This window comes from Lepidochelys kempii, chromosome 8, assembly GCF_965140285.1.
Source record: "Lepidochelys kempii isolate rLepKem1 chromosome 8, rLepKem1.hap1, whole genome shotgun sequence".
Lineage (NCBI taxonomy): Eukaryota > Metazoa > Chordata > Testudines > Cheloniidae > Lepidochelys > Lepidochelys kempii.
Genome location: NC_136387.1, coordinates 102,857,619 through 102,879,608, shown reverse-complemented (window position 1 = coordinate 102,879,608; position 21,990 = coordinate 102,857,619). Strand labels below are relative to the sequence as shown.

The 21,990-nt window shown below is 46.5% G+C and overlaps 1 protein-coding gene across 2 annotated transcripts; it reads left to right on the top strand.

Moving 5' to 3' along the window:
* Positions 1-34: 34 nt before the first annotated feature.
* On the top strand, positions 35-10,139 carry NSUN4 (NOP2/Sun RNA methyltransferase 4). 2 transcript variants are annotated; one of them, XM_073357832.2, is made up of 6 exons: positions 35-227; positions 5,798-6,210; positions 7,086-7,240; positions 7,734-7,888; positions 8,363-8,487; positions 9,627-10,139. In XM_073357832.2, exons 2-6 carry the CDS (start codon positions 5,852-5,854, stop codon positions 9,901-9,903), a joined length of 1,071 nt encoding a protein of 356 aa, XP_073213933.1. In that variant the 5' UTR covers positions 35-227; positions 5,798-5,851; the 3' UTR covers positions 9,904-10,139. The 2 variants fall into 2 exon arrangements, with proteins under 2 accessions (XP_073213933.1, XP_073213932.1); XM_073357831.2 differs by lacking the exon at positions 35-227 and adding an exon at positions 4,148-4,285.
* Positions 10,140-21,990: the final 11,851 nt, after the last annotated feature.

The following is a 21,990-nucleotide window of genomic DNA, read 5'->3' as shown; positions in this document are numbered from 1 at the left end:
AATAACTAGACAGTAGGGAGGGGAGGTGTCCTCCCTGTTGTAGGAATTCCTTATGCATAACCATTACTAGCAGGATGAGGATCAAGGACAAGCACAGATACAACTTTGTGCTTGTTGGAACTGTGAAGAGATTATTTCTGGGCCCCTTTCTTCTGGTATGTGGAGACTAGACAGGATTACTCATAAATCTGCCAGTATTTTATCTTAATCAGCAGGAAGGCACAAAGGTATTTATGCCCTTTCTATAAGGGACGGGTGTGCTACCTCCAGGCTATGCTTAAGAAAAGGAGTGGAATCATATTTGTGCAATACAAAAGGTCCCCATTGTTTTAAACACCCCTCTGACTTTAAGACACCCTCCCTGGTATCTACCCTACAGCTAGAATTACAGTAAGTGTATGCAGACTCAAACCATGTTAGCAATCATGTCAGCTAGGCATATCCAATACATTGATACAGCAGCTTTTTCACAAGAATCATGACTGGAAGGGACCTCGAGAGGTCATCTAGTCCAGTCCCCTGCACTCATGGCAGGACTAAGTATTATCTAGACCACCCCTGACAGGTGTTTGTCTAACCAGCTCTTAAAAAATCTTTAGTCATGGAGACTACACAACCTCCCTGGGCAATTTATTCCAGTGCTTAACCACCCTGACAGCTAGGAAGTTTTTCCTAATGTCCAACCTAAACCTGCCTTGCTGCAATTTAAGCTCTTTGCTTCTTGTCCTATCCTCAGCAGTTAAGAACAACAATTTTTCTTCCTCCTCCTTATAACAACCTTTTATGTACTTGAAAACTGTTATCATGTCCCCTCTCAGTCTTTTCTTTTCCAGACTAAACAAACCCACTTTTTTTCAGTCTTCCCTCATAGGTCATAGACCTTTAATCATTTGCTCTTCTCTGGACTTTTTCCAATTTATCCACATCTTTCCTGAAATGTGGCACCCAGAACTGGACACAATACTCCAGTTGAGGCCTAATCAGCATGGAGTAGAACGGAAGAATTACTTCTCATGTCTTGCTTACAATACTCCTGCTAATACATCCTAGAATGTTTGCTTTTTTTGCAATAGAGTTACTGTTGATTCATTTAGCTTATGATCCACTATGACCCCCATATCCCTTTCCGCAATACTCCTTCCTAAGCAGTCATTTCCCATTTTGTATGTGTGCAACTGATTGTTCCTTCCTAAGTGGAGTACTTTGCATTTGTCCTTATTGAATTCCATCCTATTTACTTCAGACCAATTCTCCAGTTTGTCCAGATCGTTTGAATTTTAGTCCTATCTTCCTAAGCACTTGCAACCCCTCCCAGCTTGGTGTCATCCACAAACTTACGCGCTATCTCAGAGTCCATTATCTAAATCACTGATGAAGATATTGAACAGAACTAGACCCAGAACTGATCCCTGCGGGACCCCCCTCATTATACCCTTTCAGCATGACTGTGAACCACTGATAACTACCCTCTGGGAACAGTTTTCCAACCAGTTATGCACCCACCTTATAGTAGTTCCATCTAGGTTGCATTTCCCTAGTTTGTTTAGGAGAAGGTCATGTGAGACAGTGTCAAAAGCTTTACTAAACTCAAAATATACAACATCTACCGCTTCCCCCCCAACCACAAGCCTTGTTACCTTGTCAAAGAAAGCTATCATGTTGATTTGACACTATTTGTTCTTGACAAATCCATGGTGACTGTTGCTTATCACCATGGCCTTATTGGCTTCTACAAAGCTGTCTTGATACACACCCATCAAGTGCATTGTGAGGAAAATCTTGGCAACTAGCCCTTACTGGCTCAGCTCCTAATGCTGGGGCCTGTGGTTGTTTTTTATATTCTGCAATATACTTTACAATCTTGTCATACAGTATGCCCTAAGATGGCAAAGTGGTATAGTCACAGATGTGGTTAGGCAAGTCCTCCTCAAAGAGTCCAAATGGATTTACAGTTCAACAATTTTGCTAGAGCCCTGCTTGGAAGCAGGGTTAAAACACTATACGCCCATCTTGGTTAAATGCCTCTAGTGACTCTGGGTGCCCCACTTCACACATCTTAATGGAGACTGAGTTTGAGAGTTGGTGCTCAGCACTATTGGAAAATGAGGTGGCTTTAAGGTCTCAAGTGGGAGACCCAAAACCACTAGTCATTTCTGGAAGTGGCCCATGTTTTGTGGGGTCACCTACAGCATTGACTCGAAACGCAGCTCTTTGTAGTACAGATGGGACTTATGCTGAATTAAGATTTAAGGGAGCATCTTTAGCATCTAATAATTCTTCATACTGATGCTGCCACAAGTGCATTTTGTCACTTCACAAGTAATTCGATGAATATTTTTCCCTCATGCCTGGAGCTTCAAAGCACAATATGTAAAATAACAGTTCTTGGATTTAAAAGCATCAGACTTTCTTGCTACCATAGTGTTCTGTAACTCTATCAGCAATGAATTAAATGGAGCATCCTTCTCACAACCCTGGCCTGGGTATGAGAGCTTCACGTTGAAGAAAATATTTCGTGGGCTACAGACATTAAAATATCACAGTAATTTTCAGAATACTACAGCAGAATAATGTCTAGCTCATAAAGTGCTTTGAAGTATTAAACATACTGTGCACAAAAACTCTGCTGAAGGACTGATCTGATGATCGTATGCCTTAAAAAAAAAAAGTGTCTTTTGAAAAATTGCAAGACTGGAAACTGGATGGCTGTTTTTTGACTGTAGAAACCTGTCACACAAGGTATTCTAAGCAGCTGTCTCTGCACCAAGGTTTACAGGTATAGTGAATTTTATGCTTATGAAAGGTGTGCTGGCTTGTCACCTATGGAGACCAAATTCATTGGTGTATGCACATACCAGGTATAGCACTATCAGTGAAAGTGTAATTTGGCCCTGAGCTGGAAGATCCTCCTTTTGGGCCTGTTATGCCTTGGGTCTGTTGGGAAGCATACTGTAAATTGAGATGCTGTGATATTTCTCAGGGGTGCCCAAGACTGAGAGTCACCTTCTTTCCATCCCTTCCAGTGAGAGAGAGGATTGCTTGTGCTTAACTGGGTGTCAGTCACCCAAGCACTCTCCTCAGGTCAATGCTAGATCTTTACATTGCAGGTTAACAAAAGGTGCACCATAAGCCCCTGTGAAGATCTGCCTTTCGCATTCAGCCCCTTACCCACTGAACACTCCCAGTAACACCAGGTATGCTGCCCCCGAAGGGAACAGTGTACACACCAGGTTGAATAATTCGACTCAGGATCAGCTCCTCTTACAATACCACAGTACTGAGTTGTGTTTATGGTGAAAACAAGTGTAAGCTTATTAAAAATCAAGCTTTTTAAGAGCTAGTTGGACAGGATAATGGAAATAGAAGGGTTACCGATAAAACAGAATCAACAGGTGCTTTCTAGAGACTAAACTTTAACAAGCTGACCCCTTCGCTAAAGCAGTCTTACCTCCCCCAAAGGCTTGTGAATGTAATCATAGAATCATAGAATCTCAGGGTTGGAAGGGACCCCAGAAGGTCATCTAGTCCAACCCCCTGCTCAAAGCAGGACCAATTCCCAGTTAAATCATCCCAGCCAGGGCTTTGTCAAGCCTGACCTTAAAAACCTCTAAGGAAGGAGATTCTACCACCTCTCTAGGTAACACATTCACACTGCCCAATTACTGCCCAGGTGCAGGATAAAGGGGTCGTCTTTACCTCCTAGGTACACTCTCCCCAAACCTAGCTGTCTTTGCACAGGGCTAGGCGAAGCCCCAGGGCTTGTTTTGTCTCGGGTGCTCCTTGGCGGTTGGCTTTGTAGCTAAAGAGGGTGTTGTGTTGGCTGACAATGCTTAATTTAAGCTCTCAAACTGCAGAGGGCTTTGAGGAGGTGGGGAGTCCCCTAGCACAGAGCCAGGGAGGAACCCTTAAACTGGGGGGCCCTGGAGGGGATGGTGGCTCCCCTAGCACGAGGCTGAGGCTGGGGACCCCCAAGCTGTGGGGGGATCTGGAGGGGTTAGAGCGACCCCAGCACAGAGCCGGGGGGACCCCCAAGCTGGGGGGGGGGGGCTCTGGAGGGGAGGGGCCACAGGCTGCCCCGCCCCCCGGCTGGCGGGAATTGAGTGCTAGGTGGGGGGGGCCAGGCCGGAACCTGCAGCGGCGGCCCCGGTTCCCGGCCGGACCCGGCCCAGCGGCGCGCACCATGGCGGCGCTCAGGGGCCCGGCGAGGCGGCTGCTGCCGCCGGGGGGGCTGGCGGGCCTGGGGCTGCCCCCGCGCCGGTACCGGTACCGGTACAAGGAGAAGTGGGTGAGCGGGGTTGGGGGGAACCGGGAACCCGCCTCTAGAGCCCCGCGCCCCCCCCCCAAGAAATCCTCCGCCGCCCCATCGAAATAATCCCCCCTCACCCCACTGCCCCCCCAAAGCTGCCCCCCCCACTAATCTCCCGCCGGAATTCTCTCTCCCTCCCCCCCCCCCCCGGGACTCGGCCCGCCCAGTACCAGAGCCCAGCTGCTGACCCAGCCCCTCGGCTGCTTTGTGCCCCCCCCTCCCCAATCCTTCCCTGCCTCTGACATGATTCCTTCCCCTAACCCCGCCAACCCCACTAATCCGCCCAAATTCTCCCTCTCCACCCGCACCCCACTGGTCCCCCCCGCAAAGCTGCCCCTGCCCTCCACTAATCGCCCACCCAAATTCTTCCCCTGCACCCTGGGACTCGGCCCGCCCAGTACCAGAGCCCAGCTGCTGACCCATCCTCCTGCCTCCCTTACCCCACGAACCTCCCAAAATCCTCCCCTGCCCCTGAAATGTTTTCCTCGCCCCTATCCCCAACTAACCCCCAGCCCCCTGCCAATGCCTTGCCGAAATTCTCCCCGCACACCCGTCGACTCGGGCAACCCAGTACCAGAGTCCAGCTTCCTGACCCCCAGACCTCACTAACTTCCCAAAATCCGTCCCCTGCACTCCCCACTAACCCCCTGAAATGTTTCCCTTCCCCCCGTCCCCACTAACCCACTCTGCATCTAAAAAGCATTCCGCTCCCCCTCCATCCCTCTCACTAATCCCCCCAAATCCTGTCCCACCCTCAAAATCATTCTCTTCCCTCCACAAGCCCCCTGTCACACCCCTAAATCATTCCACTTTCCTCCACCTCCTCCACTAATCCCCCTGAAATCCTCCCTCTTGAAATCATTCCTTTACCCCTTAATCATTCCTTCACCTCTCTGCTAATTCCACCAGCCCAAAATTCTCTTCTCTCCCCTCATCCCTTCCCTCTCACCCCAGTTAACCCCCCCCCCCCCAAAACCTGAATCCTCCCACCTCATGGCTGATTCCCCTCATTCTCCTTCCCAACCATAAATCCCCCCCCCCCCCCCCCGAAGTCCCTTCCCTACTAGTAACACCCCACTGCTGCCAGTTCCAAGGCCTTCTTTCCACATATTGCTTCTGTGGCTCAACGGCTGGTTCCACATGGCTTTCATGGAGCTGTAAAAAGTGCTGAAGTGAGGCCATCTTCCCTTTCCACCCTGCAAACCCAGTCTTGCCATTCTCAGATTGAGTGCAAATTACCCAGCTTGTCTTTGCTTTAGTTTCCCCATCTGGGCAAAGGGCAGAACAGCTGCCTCCTAGTAGGGCTGTTTTGTGGCTGGATTGTTTGGGACTCAAAGTTCCTCCTGGGACAGGCGCTTGCAGAAGTGCCAAGTGTAACTGTGGTAAAGCAGAGCCTCGCTCTTGATCATTCCCAGTCACGGAAGCAGTGAAATGTTACGGTATAAATGTGTTTGGTTCTTTCCCGTGCCTAATGTTTTAATCCCTCTGAAGGCTGGCACTGCTCCCAAGATCTCGGCCACCCGACTGGCTCTGCAGAACTTCGACATGAACTACAGTGTGCAGTTTGGCAGCGTGTGGCCCTCAATCCGCGTCAGCCTCCTCTCGGAACAGAAATACGGCGCCCTTGTCAACAACTTCTCTGACGCCAACAGAGTCAGCCAAGAGCTGGAACTTCTAAACGCTGTGGATTTTGTTTATGAATCTCAGAAAGCAGCTTGGCACATGCAGTGGGATTCACGTGTAGAAGGAGTGAGGGGTGAGGAAACAGCGCCCCAAGAAACCCACAGTGAACAGTTGTCTGTGGAACAAACACAGGCGCCGTCATTGCTTTCTGCATCCATCAGCCCCAACATCAAGTGTTACACGTTCTCTAAAGGAGATGTTAGTCGGTTTCCTCCGGCAAGGTATGGCGCTCGGAAGCATTGTGGCCTGGAACTCGGGAGATCTGGGTTCTGTTCCTGGATCTGTCACTGGTTTGCTGGGTGGGCGTGGAGAAATAGCTTTAATCACTTGGTACCTCAGTTTCCCCATCTGTAAAATAGAGATAATTGTACGGCGTTCCTTTGTAAAGCACTTTGAGATCTACTGACGAAAAATGCTGAATAAGAGCTAGGTATTATTATTATGAACTGTTTTGTAACACTGATTGGAAAGTTTGAGGCAGTTGTGCTATGTGTATACTTCTTACAATTCTTTCCCCCTAACCCCTCCTTGAAAGCGGATGCTCAGTCTCTGGATTTGAGGCTATCTTGTAGGAGTCATCTTCAGAGTTAGGACTTTTTGAGTAACAGAAATAAAAGCGATTCGCCTCCTCTCCTCCCCTCCCAAATTCACCACATATGGCGTATTTAGCTGCATTGAATTTAATTTTTACATGTTGCTTCTGTGGCTCAGCTGCTGGTTCTACACAGCTTTACTGGTGCTTGTAAAAACGTTTTGCTGGAGTGAGGTGAGGAAGCGTATAAGGGTTTTGTAAAATACGTACAATATAGGGATATTTAAAGCAGACAAAGTACTAAGCAATGTACTTTGAGGAATCGTTCTTTGGTGATCTGGAGATGAACTAGATCATCATCGAATCAGTGTCTTCCATCTGGAACTTTGTATTTTTCTGGGATTGTGTGTTCTGTTCCTTCATCAAACATATTTGCTGGGTAACTATCTCTGGCAACGTGGCATTCATGTGTATTAACCTGAGTTTTTCAAGCTCTGTATCTTGACCTTTCTTCAGATTTTTCCTAACACATCTTGGTTTTTAATCATTTCTTGGGATTTCTAGACCAGACGCTTTAGGAACCCTTGGCTACTATCTGCTGGATGCAGCATCGCTCTTGCCTGTCTTGGCTCTCAATGTGCAGCCTGGTGACCTAGTCCTTGACCTCTGTGCAGCACCTGGTGGCAAGACGCTGGCTCTTCTGCAAACAGGGTGTTGCAGTAAGTAAAGTTGGTTAATCCCACCCTTCACCTGTCCACAAGTGGTGCGTCAGGGTATAGATGGGGTAAGATGGTTAATGGGTGATCTTTACTCACTATGACAGGGTTAAAGTGATAGATTCCTTATGGACCCCAATTTAACTTTCTGCTTCCTCTCCCCAAGTTATATTGGTATGGAGTATTATGCAGAAGCCCATCCGTTAATGTCAGGTGGGTGTTTCCCATCTGACCACTCTCCTGTGATTATAGGGGCTGGGCAATTGGGACTTCAGTTTGTCTCTGTGTGTTTCAGAGTAACAGCCGTGTTAGTCTGTATTCGCAAAAAGAAAAGGAGGACTTGTGGCACCTTAGAGACTAACCAATTTATTTGAGCATGAGCTTTCGTATAAATTGGTTAGTCTCTAAGGTGCCACAAGTACTCCTTTTCTTCTCTGTGTGTTGGTTTTCTTCACGTTCTTTCTCAGTGTGTGTTCTGTTGTCTCTCTCATGGCAGGGCACCTGGCCGCCAACGATATCTCTGCTTCCCGCAGTAACAGGCTGCGCAGAGTTCTCTGTAGCTACGTTCCCAAAGACATCAGCGCTGATGTGCACATCACATCCTGGGATGGAAGGAATTGGGGGGAACTGGAGGGGGACACTTACAATAGGGTAAGTGACTGAAAATATGGAAAAGGCAGATCTGTCTAGCCGAGTTTCCTGCCATTGGTAGAGGAAAATGCTGGATGCTTCTGAGGAAGGCGATAATTTATTTTTCCAGCTATGGAATGGTGGAGAAGGCGGAATTCTCTCCTTAACTGTTGAGCTGCAAGAGAGAACTTGTTGTTTAATTTCCCTTCTCTTAGCTGACAGCTACAAATGCGATAGTATGAAATTATCAGCCCTTTTAAAATCTAGCTCCCAATCTGCCTGTCCCCCAGACTCATGAGCAGCCTACCAATGACAATCCAGTGTGTGTACCTGGACTTTGATACTAGGGTGATGGGCACTGTCTACACAGCTGACCAGATCAGAATGTGTGCAGGGATAGTGGAGGAACTAGGCAAAGGAAAAGGACTCTGAACACATTTCTAAGCTTTAATCAGGTGGAGAACTGAGCTGAGATCCCAGTCCTCTGTTACGCAGGTGCTTGTGGATGTGCCGTGCACGACTGATAGACACTCCGTCATGGAAGAGAACAACAATATTTTCAGTCGAAAGAGATTGAAGGAGCGTCAGATGTTGCCGATGCTGCAGATGCAGCTGCTTCTGTGAGTGAGTTTGACTCTACCTAAGGCAGGCGATCTGTCTGTCCACTCGGGTTCTTATACTGGCTGCTGGGCTGAGCACAGAAAACCATATCTCAGGGCATGTCTGTCTGGGAGAGATTGGAGTCGAATGATACCTTGTTTGGAGAATTCATGTAGTTTTCTGTAACTGCAGTATCTGAGCTCCTCACAGATGTTAATAAACTTGTATCCTCACAACACCCCTGTGAGACAGGAAACTTTAGCATCACTGTTTTACAGGTGGGAAACTGAGGCACAGAGTGGGCACCCAGGGGATTCTATAGCCAAAAACCAAATATTGAAGCCAATCTTTAGAATCCCAACCTAGTCCCTTAACCACAAGACCATTCTTCCTCTGCATCCTTTCTCAGCCTGTTCTGTGTCCCTGGAGCTTGTGGCTGAATGAACCCTAGTCAACTGCTTATGGTCTCCTTTCCAGCAGAATGACCCATCTTGCTTCTATTTGTCTCAGTGTGGGACAAATGCTTATCATTGCAGTGTTAAGTTCTCCTGCAACTGCAGTGATAGTGTGGAGCCATCTAGACTGCTGCGTCCAGAAGCCCTATCTATCTCTCACTAGCCAGGAGGTTGGCTTCCCCTTTCAGCAGACAATCTGTGCTGATGACACACACAGTCACAGCAGGGTGTGGAAGAAACACAGCCTTCACTTTTAGGTTGGATACAAGAAGTCAGAGACAGCTTTATTCAAGCAATTGCAAGGGAAGAAATACAATGGACAGAGAGTACCTCTGCCTCAGTAGTTCTTCAAAATACAAGCAATATCACACAAGTGTTTATACCCTTTTGTGGCATGCATTAATTGAAAACATCTGCTTTCATTTTGTTTCCTGTCTATTCCAGTATTTTCTCACTTTCACTTCTCAAAACATTATCTCAAGGCTAGGTCACACTGACTCTGTTCTGTTGTTTTCCCACTCACTTCTGACATGAGCCCTGCTTCTGCAGGTCTCGCGATATTAGGCGAAGACTTAGCTCAACAGTTGCTCTGTCTCTAACAACTTAACATGACTAGCCTTGAATCCTCTCTTTCTTTTCCTACCTCCACACTGGTCTTACCCCTTTGCATCCCATAATCCTCTTTTTGTTCCCCTCCCATCTAGCGCTGGACTCCTTGCTGCCAGACCAGGAGGGGAAGTGGTGTACTCCACATGCTCCCTGTCTCAGCTACAGAACGAGTACGTTGTCGAGAGAGCTGTTGAGGTAGCAGAAACCCAATACAACATCAGTGTCCACGTTGAAGACTTAAGCTACTTCAGGAGACTCTTCCAGGACACATTTTCTTTCTTTGCAGACTGCAGGCTGGGGGAGCTTGTCCTTCCCCACCTCACGGCCAACTTTGGACCCATGTACTTCTGCAAATTACGTCGGGAACAGTAGGGGTATCAGCTTTTTGATCCCCTATCTCTGGTGGAGGTGAGATTGGGCAGTTTGTCTTCACCCAGCTGCATCTCTGTTGTGACATTCTGAACTGAGGTGATCTCACTCTTTCCAGGCTATAATGAAATACCGAGAGGTTCCAGAGAGAGAACTGCTTTGTGATTCTTTTAAAACACCTGGAGGGATGTCTGCTTTTGTGCCACAAACACCGAGAATAAATGATGCAGACATGATAAGAGTGTAATGTCTCTGCTCTGTTTCTGGGAACAGGACTTCATAGGATCTAGCTAAAATTTGTTTGCAACTTGATTGTTTTTCTTCTCCAACCTCCTCTGCTTATTTGTAAAATAACCACAGAGGGAATGAGTGCTCAGAGCAGAGGTTGAGCACTCTGGATTTTGCTTCTGGTTCTGCAGCCGCTTGGCCTTAAGCAAGTCACTTTGTGTGTCACATTTCCTCATCTGTAACATTGCTGTGATAACTTCCTACCTCACCTCTGCTGGCATTTGGAAATGCGGCCTCAGGTCCACAAACCAACGGCTCTGTAGACACGCATGCTATTACATACGCCCCTGCAGTCAGATACGGATAGGATGATATAAGGGATGTATTAGCTCTTGTGTAGCACGTTCCCAGCACTAGATCACCAAGGCCGGTAAGTACCAGTATCCCCTTTTCTAGATCGGGAGAATGAGGTCCGATGGGTGTGAGAGCTGCCAAGGACACCCAGTGAGGTAATAGTAGAGCTGGGGGTAGAACTCAGTCCCGGGTCCTAGCGTGATGGTTTCAGTTGATTTGCAGTGGGCAGATGTCAGTGTTACATCCCCTCCTACTGTCCCTGCTGTTAGCAGACCAGAATAGCCAAGGGTCACACCCACACGAAATAACTTCCTGCTTGTACTTTCCCATGAAGGCAGTTGTTGTGCGGTGTTCAAAAGGCCTAACGGAACTAGGGGTTCAGCTGCTATTGAAATGTTATGGAAGTTAGGGGTGCAACTCCCTTAGGCTCCTTTGAAAATCCCTGCTGCAGTAATGTCTGCAGTCATGAATGGGAGAGGATCAGCTCTGGCCAATCATGAATGAGAGGGCAGGGAGTCCTTGAGAGAACTTCTGCACCATAAGAACCTCCCATATAGAAATGAGACTTAAGCCCCAACTCAGTTGTTGATCAATTGCATAGTCAATTGCTTGACTACACTGGTTATTTGGTCTTTCTTGAGTATATTTCATAAGGAATCAATGTCAGTCAGGTTTATTAAGGTGGTACAGGAAAACGATTCTATACATTACTAGTCTGCGAAGAGTAGGCCCATTCAGTGATGTTACATTCACCTTACGTAGAAGGTGTGCTCCCCGAAGTTGCATCCCTTAAGCCATCTTTTTATTCCCTACTTGTTTACCAGCAAAAGCTACTGTATATGTCACCTGAAACTGGATTCAACTGATCAGCTTCTTACCTTGTTTGTTTCTGGTACCATGGTGTACCCCTTTATCTTTTGTTCTAAATCCATGCGTTCCAGGTTATGATGCACCCTTATGTTTGTTTTGAACACATGCATTTCATGTACAAGGAGGTATGAAGACACCTAGGTTTGTATGGGTAACTCCTTTCCTGTTGCCATGAGGAAATAATCATATGCTCTGAGACTGACAGTTTTCCTATCTACTCAAGCCAAGGCTTACTTCAGCTAATGCAAGATGTTATGGGCGACGTAGCATAAGTGTACAAGATTATAACAAAAGTACAGGCCAATTTTGGGCTATATAACTGCTCTAGTAATGCTTAATAATCTGTATACAGTACTTAACTGCTTGGAATATGTATGACAGGTGGTATTATCAGCATAACATGGATGTAAGTTAGCCTGTGTATATTAGTCAGCATCAGCTACAATTAGCAATTACATTTTTACCAGGTGGCAAAGTGGCTGACTATAGAACATGGTATCTATGATTTGAGAGAACATGAAACACGTGTGGGAATGTGGAACTTTGAACCTTGGGCAAGTTTCTTTTGAGCTGCAGGCCTTTATGGGAAAGTTCTGCAGAGCTTAATAGGGATGAAAATATCAGGGTTTTAAAGAAATGTCATAGGGTTCTGTAGAAATGATTCTATCTCCCTCTGGAATGGAACAGAGAATCTTACCAAAGGGATATACAGCTGTACTGAATTCTCTAGGGCTTTGCCACATGGTGGGGGAGTTGTTATGGGAGATGAATGGAAACAGAGCATGGGCAGAGTTTTGGTTATGACCCAACACCATCTGACAATGCATCATGCTTGGGGTGGAGGCTAAATGGGGCCCATGCATCTTATGGAGTGTGGAGCCAGTTCCCCATGGGGATGGTGACTTCATCTCAGTGGTGGGAGCTGCCTATGTACACCCTGGGGGTTTTGACTGAGGATGGGGCTGGGCCCACAACAGCTGTTGTGATTGAACATTTTCCTATTTTTTTAATGTTTCTTGTCTATTTCAATAAGTCCTCTAAATTGAAAGGGAACCAGCCAGTCATTTAGAAGCTACATTTAAATAGTTAAGTTCCAGAGGCTGGACCTGAAGAGTCAGTCTTTACAATGTATTGTGCAGAAGAATGATGGAAAAACTAAAAAGCTTCTCAGGCAGAAACAATTCCATGGGAACATGGCAACGTGGGTTGGAGTTCATTCCTATGCCCCACATATGCCTTTAAAACAATGGGACTCAAGTGGGGCAGAGGCCTTGCGTTGGCCTTCAACAAAATGGGTTTCACGCATAACTTCATGGAACAAGTCTCTTGCGTTCATATTTGACCAATAGCAGGTTGGCATTAACGACTCTAGTTCAACCCCTCTGTCTTTGGACATAGACAATTAATACAGTTACGAGGGCCAGGGAGCCACTAGATGGTGCTGTTAGGCAAGTTCTGTTTCACTGCTGGAAGAAATCTGTGCTGCTTTTAGTTTGGTGTAGATGTAGAGGATTCCTTGGGGAGAGCTGTAGTGAGCAGCAAGGGTGTTTGCCCTGTTTTAATCTCGCTAATTAGAGTCAATCCTTAAGGCAGAGCTGCTATCCCAGGAACCAGCCTAGGGCTTGCCAGAAAACTGCTCTAAACCAAGTGTGATTGGCCCCCAAAACATGTAAAAAACAGCCCAAAAAAACAGGGGGTCGGGTTTGCATCCAGGTGTCATGACACTGGGTGGGGATTTGCATCCAAACATCATGAGGCTGGGTGGGGTTTGCATCATGATGTCACAAGGCTGGGCGGGGTTTGCATCATGACCCCATGCTGCAAAAAATGCTGCAGGGCTCTGGTCAAGGGCGGGGGCGGGGGAAGTGTACTTCAGTGACAAGTGGGAAAACCACAGGCCACAACTGCCTGAAAACATCCACCCAATGCCACATGAACAAGCCAAAAGTCACTTCTAATCAGCTGACTTGGCTACATTTCACCTGCATGCAGTTGCTGACCACCCCTGTTCCAGGACTGGTGTGTATGCAAAGCATTTGCACTAAAAACATACCCAGCCTCCACGTCACTGATTTCCCCTCCAACGGCAAGCCAACCTGCAGAGCCAGTGCTAAGAGGAGCAGAACTCTCCCGGACCCACGCTGAGAGACAGCAGGCGTTGTGGGGCAGGTGAGGTGTATTTTGTATTTTTATGGGTTTTTTTTATGAAATTCAGAGGGATTTTTGTGAATGGCAGGAATATATGTTGACTTCGTGTCCTGTTCATAAGTTGACATTTTATTATAAGGGAGAAAAACGATGCTTTTTATGGATGATCTACAGAGTTCTACAAAATTCATGTTTTTGAGAGTTTCTGGCTGTACGTTGTATTTTAGAAAAAAATAGTTTTAAAAAGACAAAACCCATTGCGAATTTATTGTATTTATTCGAAACAATCTTATTTGTTTAAGCTTCATTAGTATGTGCATTTGAAAACATTTTCCGCCTCTTTTTGGCAGCTGGCTCGCTACTTTTTTGTGAAGTCTAGGTACAGCAAGAAGACCAGGAATGAGTGTGCATGGGGGGAGGGGAGGAGGGAGGAGACTGGGCCTTGGACAGCAAGACTGGAACTTGGAGAACTAGGAATGGCTGTGCAAGGAGACTGGGACGGGGATGAGAAGCCTGGGAGAAGGAGCCAGGGATAGGGAAATGCAGGCCAGGGATAGGCTGGAGGGGATGGGACAGCAGCGGGTCAAGCTTGGGGAAAATGAGCAGAAGAGTCTGTGCCCACCAAAGCACCTCCCCTCTAGAGCCTGGAATGGAACCCAAGATGCCTGAGTCTCACCATTACTCTGCTATCAGCAAATCTATGAAAACACACTGGGCAAGTGGGTATCTCATCCTCCTTCCTTCAGTGCTGGTCCACATAGCAGTAGTAGGTTGTTATCCTCTATCAGTTACTGCATTTGCTCAAGTGGTAGAGGTCTGTGTGATGGCTCCAACCCTGCTGATGAGCCATGGAAGTATCAATATGAAGCTATGTGATGGAATTTGTTTTTTTTAGTTTTGCTTTTTTAAAAAAATCTAATTACAGACAAAACAGTCTTAAAAGACCGGAAATGAGTGGGCAAGTATTATCTTGATTTCACAGATGGGGAAACTGAGGCAGAGAAATGCAGGGACTTGCCCACAGCCAAATAGCAAGTCAGTAGCAGAGTCAGAATAAGAGCCAATGCCTTCCTGACCCCCAACTCTGGGCTCAGTCCTCCAGGTGACCCAGTGCCCATTCAAGTCAAGGGATAGGCTCTCACTGACCTTGATGCGCATTGCATTAGCACCTAAGGCCCTGAGCCAGCAAGATGCTTAAGCACATGCCTAACTTCAAGCACGTGAGTGCAAGTGGAGGCACTGATCCGGCACACACGTACGCATGAATAATTTTACACCTGCGAGCCCTCCCATTGAACTCAGTAGGATTACTCATGTACTTCAAGTTACTCACCGGCACAAGTGCTCCCTAGAATGGTGCCTCAGAGGCACAAAGTAAACAAAGAGTGTGAACAAAGAAAAGGAAAGGACGCTTTCACGTAGGGCTGGCTCGAAAACAAGAATTCTCTTTGGAAAAAAAAAATAGGGTTTGACAGTTGTTTTTGCTCCACAAACAAAAAGAAGACACCAGAGAGCTCTACACCAGAACAGCCACTAGCCTAATGGTTAGGGCATTCATCCACAATGTGGGAGACCCAAGGGCAAGACCTTGTGTTATAGAATCTCTCCTGTTGGAGGTGTTCCACTTGGTATAAATAACAAAATATTCATTGGACAGAGCCAGCACTATACTGACTTTATAGCCCAGTCCTTAGGGCACTCAACTGGGGTGTAGGAGATCTATGTTCAAATGCTTGCTCTGATTCATTCAAACCAGTGACTTGAAGCTGAGTATTCTTATCTCAGATGACTTACCAAGCCGCTGGTTATCTTGGGAGGGGTGGGTTCGTCTTGGTCTCTCTCAGGAACTCCAGCCTGGCCCTGAAAAAACCTTCCGGACCAAATTTTCATATAAACTGACCCAATAAGTTTCTGCTTTGACAAATTAGGATTTTCCGATGAAAAATCATTTTGTCAAAAAAATTCCTGACCAGCTTTTCTTTCCAGGCATTTCTGGCTTTCGTAACCTAGCACAGCATTAGTAACAAGGACAAGATCTATATGTTTTGTCTTGATTGGTTCACTTTGTAAACATTTTCACTCCTCTTTCTCCATGGCACAATTTACAATGAACCTTTATGGTAGCGCCTTGTGTTCTCTCGTTTCCTTAGCACACATTAATTAAATAGATGTTTGTGCGTTAAGCTCTTTAATGTCTCTAAAGACAATGCGTAAATTAACAGATCTGTGTGTATGTGTATTCTTCCCTTCTATGCCAACCCTCCAAGATTGTCCTGGCGTCTCCAGGAATCAAAGATTAATCTGGAATTAAACATTTGTCCTGTGATGAAACCTCCAGGAATACATCCAACCAAAACTGGTAACCCCACCTCTATTGGATGGAAAAAATCAGTTTACTATAATGACAGTTCTCCCTTTGCTCACTGGGCAGAGGCTTACATATTTCAAGCCACATGTCTTGAGTTCTTGTCCTAGCCCTTGTTTTGCTGCCATCCGTTGGCCGCAGAGTCTGGCCATGGGTTATTGCAAGAGATTCATCCAGGATGAAATTACCCCTGTGTAGAGGAGTAGCACAAAGCTTATGCATTACTGAGGTCTCACTAACACCCGCAAACTTAAATGGGATGTGACGGGCAAATTTCAGACCAGCGACTACAATCTCCATGTTATTCTTCCACCCCTATTTTAAAAGGGCGAGAAAACCCACAGACGTTTGCGACCTTTACATAATACCCCCAGGCCTCAGCCCAGCAAGACACTTAAGTACACCTGAGTTGCCCCACTGAAGTCGCTGAGACTAAGCAAGTGCTTATAGTTAAGCACCTGCAGAAGCGCTCTGCTGGACCCAGGCCACAGCCAATCAAAATGCATGTAGGATAAAGGTCTAGAGGATCTGTGTGGAAATCCTGCTGTAATTCTACCTTGAAAAACACACGTGTAACCTAAGCTTATACTGTGCACTCCCGGAGCTGGGACACCGGCATAGCTGTGCAGGGGCTGCGGGCTACACCACCAACCTGGATACCGATATACAGGTGGAAACCCAGCATCCCATTTTGCCTCCCAATTCCTGTTTCATATCCCATCCTGCCATAACAAGCAGCATCTGAAATGAAGCAAGCTTTACCCAGATCAGTGATATATATCCAACCCTGGTATGTTATAAGCTAATGAACTGTCTGCCCTTCCTTACTATTCCTTGCACAAATACCCCATTTCAGCACAGCTATTTGAATGTGATGCTGGCATTGAAGTCTGAAATAAAAGCCTCTTACTCTGCTCCACACAGGTCATTCAGATCTCTGGCAATTCAGAGAAACTAAGGAAATTCTATTTTAAATTAGCCTGGTAACAGAGCAATCATAGCAATTGCCAGACTCTGGATCAGACCTGAAGTCCATTTAGTCAGCGTCAATATGATTTTATCGGTGGATGGTTCACTGCTCTCCTTTGAATTTTCAGGAACTAGGGGCCAGATCCTTAGCTCGTTTGATTTCAGTGCAGCTACGCTGATTTATGCCAGCGGAGGATCTGCCTCAATGAGTATTTAAAATATAGTGAATTTGCAAAACAGATGTGTTTCTCCTCTCTTTGCTACTCACATATACCCCTTTTTCTCAGTCTCTCTAATTTCCAGCTCAATCTATCGGCCTAGATGCATTACCGGGATCTGTTCGTCTAGGGGCAGCACCAAGGGTGAGCGGCCAGCTGCTTTACAGGGAGATAACAAAGGCACAGACTGATATACGAGAAGCAAACCACAAATAACCAGTCAGGGATATGAAAATGGAATGCAGATTGTTACAGAAAAAATTCCTACTCAAAATAACAAAGGACATTCTCACCTCTATGCCTTAACTGTTTTTAGCTGCGTTATTGAGCCCAGAATTTGATCATCAACAGGCAGGACATGGAAACCCAGCACTGTCTCCATAAAGTTTATTATTATTATTATTGTCCTATTTCAGCTTGAGGAAGAAGCGGATGTAGCTTGATTTCAGTTAGTGAGCTTGACCCAGTAGGGCTCAGAGCAGAAGAGTCATTTTCAGACAATGCATGAGGGAAATGATCACAAATATAAATTCATAATGTAATACCGGTTGGAGGAAATGGCATGCATTTCACTCGGAGGATCCAGAAGTGCTTATCAATTTACATCTCACCACAGCCATCAATGCAAATACTGAGGCAAACACTTGCCGTATAAGATGCATTTCGGAAACTATTGAGAGATCAAATTTTCAAATGTAAATCATGGTCTTTACATTTCCCCAAGCAACCTCGCTGATTTATTCCTGGCAGTCATCCCTAAAGCAATCAGCACGAAAGTGCAACAGCTGGCCCGCTAATCAGCCAACACATTGTACATGTTCACGGTTGTTGAAAGACCGTGTTTATTTTAACAAAACACAAGCCTGCATTCAGGTGCTCCCCGTAAAGGAGGTACATTCTGTGCCCATGGAGCATTAAAATACTTGACAAAGCTGACACATTGAAACCAAAGATATTTATTATTAGGTGTGTTACAACAGTGTGCAGAGGTCCAAGCCAAAATTCAGGGCCCCGTTGGGGTGTACATATGGTAAAAGGCAATCCCTGCCCTGAAGAGTTTATAATCAAAATAGGAGTGGGAGAAAGTCTGGATTGTTAACCCTGTTTTACAGATGGGAAATGAGGCACAGAGAGATTAAGTGATTTGCCCCAGCTCACACAGGGAGTCCATGGCACATCTGTTGAATCCTAGGCCAGTAACTTAACCACTAGGCCATTATTCCCCTTTCTCCATCTGCTGGACCTTTGACTTGCTGCAGATCTCTGAGCATTTGCCATGACAATGTGAGGGAATGAGAAAGATGCACATCTAGGTGACTCACCATGGGGTTTAAGATCAGAGCCAAAATCCTGCACACCAAAACTGGCAGGCTGGAACAACGGATCTGGGATTTCAACATGGCATCCATAACATCTCCTGCCCTGGGCGGTAACAGAGAAAGGAGGCAGTTCAGGCAATCCAGCTGTTTGATACCTACACTAAGCAGTGCTGATTCCTAACCGGAACTTGATTGGACATGGAAAATGGAAAAATAATTGCACTCCTTGAAATCACCATGTCCCACGGCAGGCTGGATTCTTCAGACCAGCTGGCTCTGCACAGCTAGGGTGCTCCACACCATGAGTCCGAAGGGATTGAGAATGTATAACCTAAACATAATTCCCTTTATATTATCCCCTGCCAGATAAAACCAGCGATCCATGAATAAATCTCAGTGGGATGGGTGGATAAAGCTAGCTGACTCAATCCATCCTCCCTGGCCATTCCCTGCTGATCTTAGCTCTTCCATCTAAAGAATCTGCTTCCTGGCTGGAAGCATGGGCATTGGTTCTTCCCTTCCTGTGAGTTAAATAAGGCAGGACCGTGGGGCCTATTTCACTTGGGATTTGTAGTGTCATTTTGGATCCAAAATGCACGTACTCAGGGTTCTTTCCAGTACACATCCAATGGTGCTGTGTTGACTTACAACTTCTCCAATAAAGGGAAGTCTCCATCAGTACAGGCCTTTGCAAAGGGCTTGCTCACCACGTAATCAATCAAAAGGGGAGTGATTGCTCAAGAGGCAGCAAAGATGGGAGTGAAATCCTGCCCTACTGAAGTCAATTGCAAAAACTCCTGTTGCCTTCAGTAGGTCTGGGTTTTCATCTGGGGTGTGGGTATTACAAACTAATCTTACCTTCTCTTTTTTTAATCACAGTAAAGGGACGTCAGCCTTGCTCCAGGCTTGGGATGGTTTGAGTCCTTGTCGGAGCAAGGCCGCTGACTAGAGGCAGGAGACAATCTCTTTGCCCTATGGCAGCACTTTTCTTTGGCCCCTCAGTGGCAGAGAAAGCAGCAGTTGCCATCACCGGCGGTGGGAACCTTGAGCGCCTGCTCCCCTTTCAAATCACTCCCCAGCCACACACTCACATGCTCCTAGCCTTACCCAAGGGTTGCCAGCACCATTGCAAACACACCAGCTCCACCCGAGTCATAGCAAGGATTCCAACCACGTCCATTCACGCAGCGTAGCTGCACCACGGCAGGGATTCCTCCCAACTCAGTCCAACGTTGCTCCACGGAAGAGTCCCTCAGCACTCTCTGCCCCCCTCCCCATGGTATCCCATGAGCTAATGGCAAAGGGATTATCTGTGCAGGAACTCTACCGGAACTTCCTAGCCCCAGATCTCATGGACCTGTTCTAGCAGCCCTGCTACCAAGGGGCGCTGGGCTGAGGATTTGGCCAGTGAGAGATCCCGTTGGGCAAGGCATAAAGCTGGGATCATTTCCACACACCGCCACTGGCTTTACTGTGCACGTATTGTGGTCTGGGGGAGGGAAAGATTTGGGTCAGGGAACTTGGGGTCACTGCTTCACAGGGCACAGCTGTTGTGGAGGGGCCAAGTCATCCCTCCTTGCTCCCAGGATGGAGAGAAAGGATGGGGAAGTGATCAGCACACTACCCTAGGATGTGGGAGTCCCAAATTCAATGCCCCGCCTTGGCACAGACTTCCTACGTGACTGTAGAGAAGTCACTTAGCTGCTCTTTGCCTCAGTTTCCCCTCTGTACAATGGGGATACTAGCACGGCCTGGTCTCACACACGGGTGTCGTGAGGATGACTACATTAATGATTGGGAGGTGTTCGGATATTATGGTGATGGTGCCTGTAAAGGGTTCCACTCACCACAGTTGCACTTCTTCCTCCTGGCTAGATCTTGCCCTGCTGTGGTGTCTCTCTCTTCATGACTCAAAGCGCCCTCTGATTGTGACTCTGGGCCCCCCTTCCAGCTTCTGAGGTATCAATGTGCCACTGGACAAGCTGTGTGGATGCCACCTTGGACAGTTTCCATCCCACTTCTGGATCCTGAACCACTGCCCAGTGGGTGGTAGGTGTTTTTACGAGGCCTCCTCCAACGCCTACGGAAATCAGTAGAACAATTCCCATTGAATTCAACAGCCAATGTGGACAGCAGAACAGCTGGGCCCACTTTGCTCCCCATGACAGGTGAATTCTAGCAGAAGCTGGAATAAGATGTACCAACTAGAGCTGCTCCAAAGATCACCAATATCTTTGATGGCAATTTAAAGAAATTTTGATTTTTTTTTCCAAAATTTCCTGCAAAAGTTTTTCCAATTTTTTTCAACACAAACTTGAAACCGCAAAAAGGTTGGTTCTCTATGATCATTTTTAATTTTTTTAAAAAACCAGAGTCTTCCAGAAAAAAAATCCGTTTTTGAAAGCCAAACTTTTCACTGACAGCTGAAAATTTTGAACCAAAAAGTCCCCCCCCCTCCCACCCAATTTTCGGTGGTTGAATCAAACAGAACATTTTTGACAAAAAAATTCTCTCTCTTTTTTTTTTTTTTTTTTTTTTTTTTTAAAGTGTTGCTGTAGATCACAGCCAAGTCTGTTTATTGCACTGAACTAGTTACTGGGCACGAAGAGCTTTGCTGCTAATGGCTAATCTGTGGATCAGTCTGGTCAACCAGGACTGAGAGTCCCTAGCACAGGGACGAGTGGCTCTTGGTTTTATTCTGCTTTCCATGTCCAGATCGCAGAGTGGTCGATCGCTTGTCTGTTCGACTCCACCAGCTGGGCAGTTGTGAGCCAACTCGTCTTCCCTGGGATTCCACTGAAATTGTCCCCCAGAGCCCCAAGATCTCAGCAGCAATGAGTCTGAAGAGATACAGTGCAGATTTATCCAAGTGGCCTCTGAGCAGTGAACTTCAGTATCTCAAAGTCCACCCATCAAACCCTTCTGCAGCCTGTAGCTTCCTGTGGCGGAGGGGGAGGGATAGCTCAGTGGTTTGAGCATTGGCCCTGGATTTGTGCTGGAAATGGCCCAACTTGATTATCATACACATTGTAAGGAGAGTGATCACTTTAGATAAGCTATTACCAGCAGGAGAGTGGAGTGGGAGGAGGTATTGTTTCATGGTCTCTGTGTATATAATGTCTTCTGCAGTTTCCACAGTATGCATCCGATGAAGTGAGCTGTAGCTCACGAAAGCTCATGCTCAAATAAATTGGTTAGTCTCTAAGGTGCCACAAGTCCTCCTTTTCTTTTTGCGAATACAGACTAACACGGCTGTTACTCTAAACCCAAGGTTGTGAGTTCAATCCTTGAGGGGGCCATTTAGGGATCTGGGGCAAAAATTGGGGATTGGTCCTGCTTTGAGCAGGGGGTTGGACTAGATGACCTCCTGATATCAGGGTTGATGACCAACCCTGATATTCTATGATTCTGTGTTTGCCACTAGCAAACGGAAGGATGTGAGACCCTATGCTGAGCCTGCCCTCCCAAATGAAGAATGTTGCATTTTGTTTGAGATCAAGAACATTTACCAGGTGGTTCTTTATTCTCTGCTCTTGCCCTTGGGCCAGAGCCAGATTTATTATTCAACACCAGCTACGTTCTTGACTGTGTACATGGAACAAACAAACAGTCCCTGCCC

What these genes read in the sequence shown, in the direction of transcription:
- NSUN4 (XM_073357831.2), top strand. Translation starts at nt 4,181, where the DNA reads ATGGCGGCGCTCAGGGGCCCGGCGAGGCGGCTGCTGCCGCCGGGGGGG. An exon ending in AGGGGGACACTTACAATAGG is followed by an intron (nt 7,889 to 8,362) that starts GTAAGTGACTGA and finishes TCTGTTACGCAG; the next exon opens with GTGCTTGTGGATGTGCCGTG. An exon ending in CTGCAGATGCAGCTGCTTCT is followed by an intron (nt 8,488 to 9,626) that starts GTGAGTGAGTTT and finishes CCTCCCATCTAG; the next exon opens with CGCTGGACTCCTTGCTGCCA.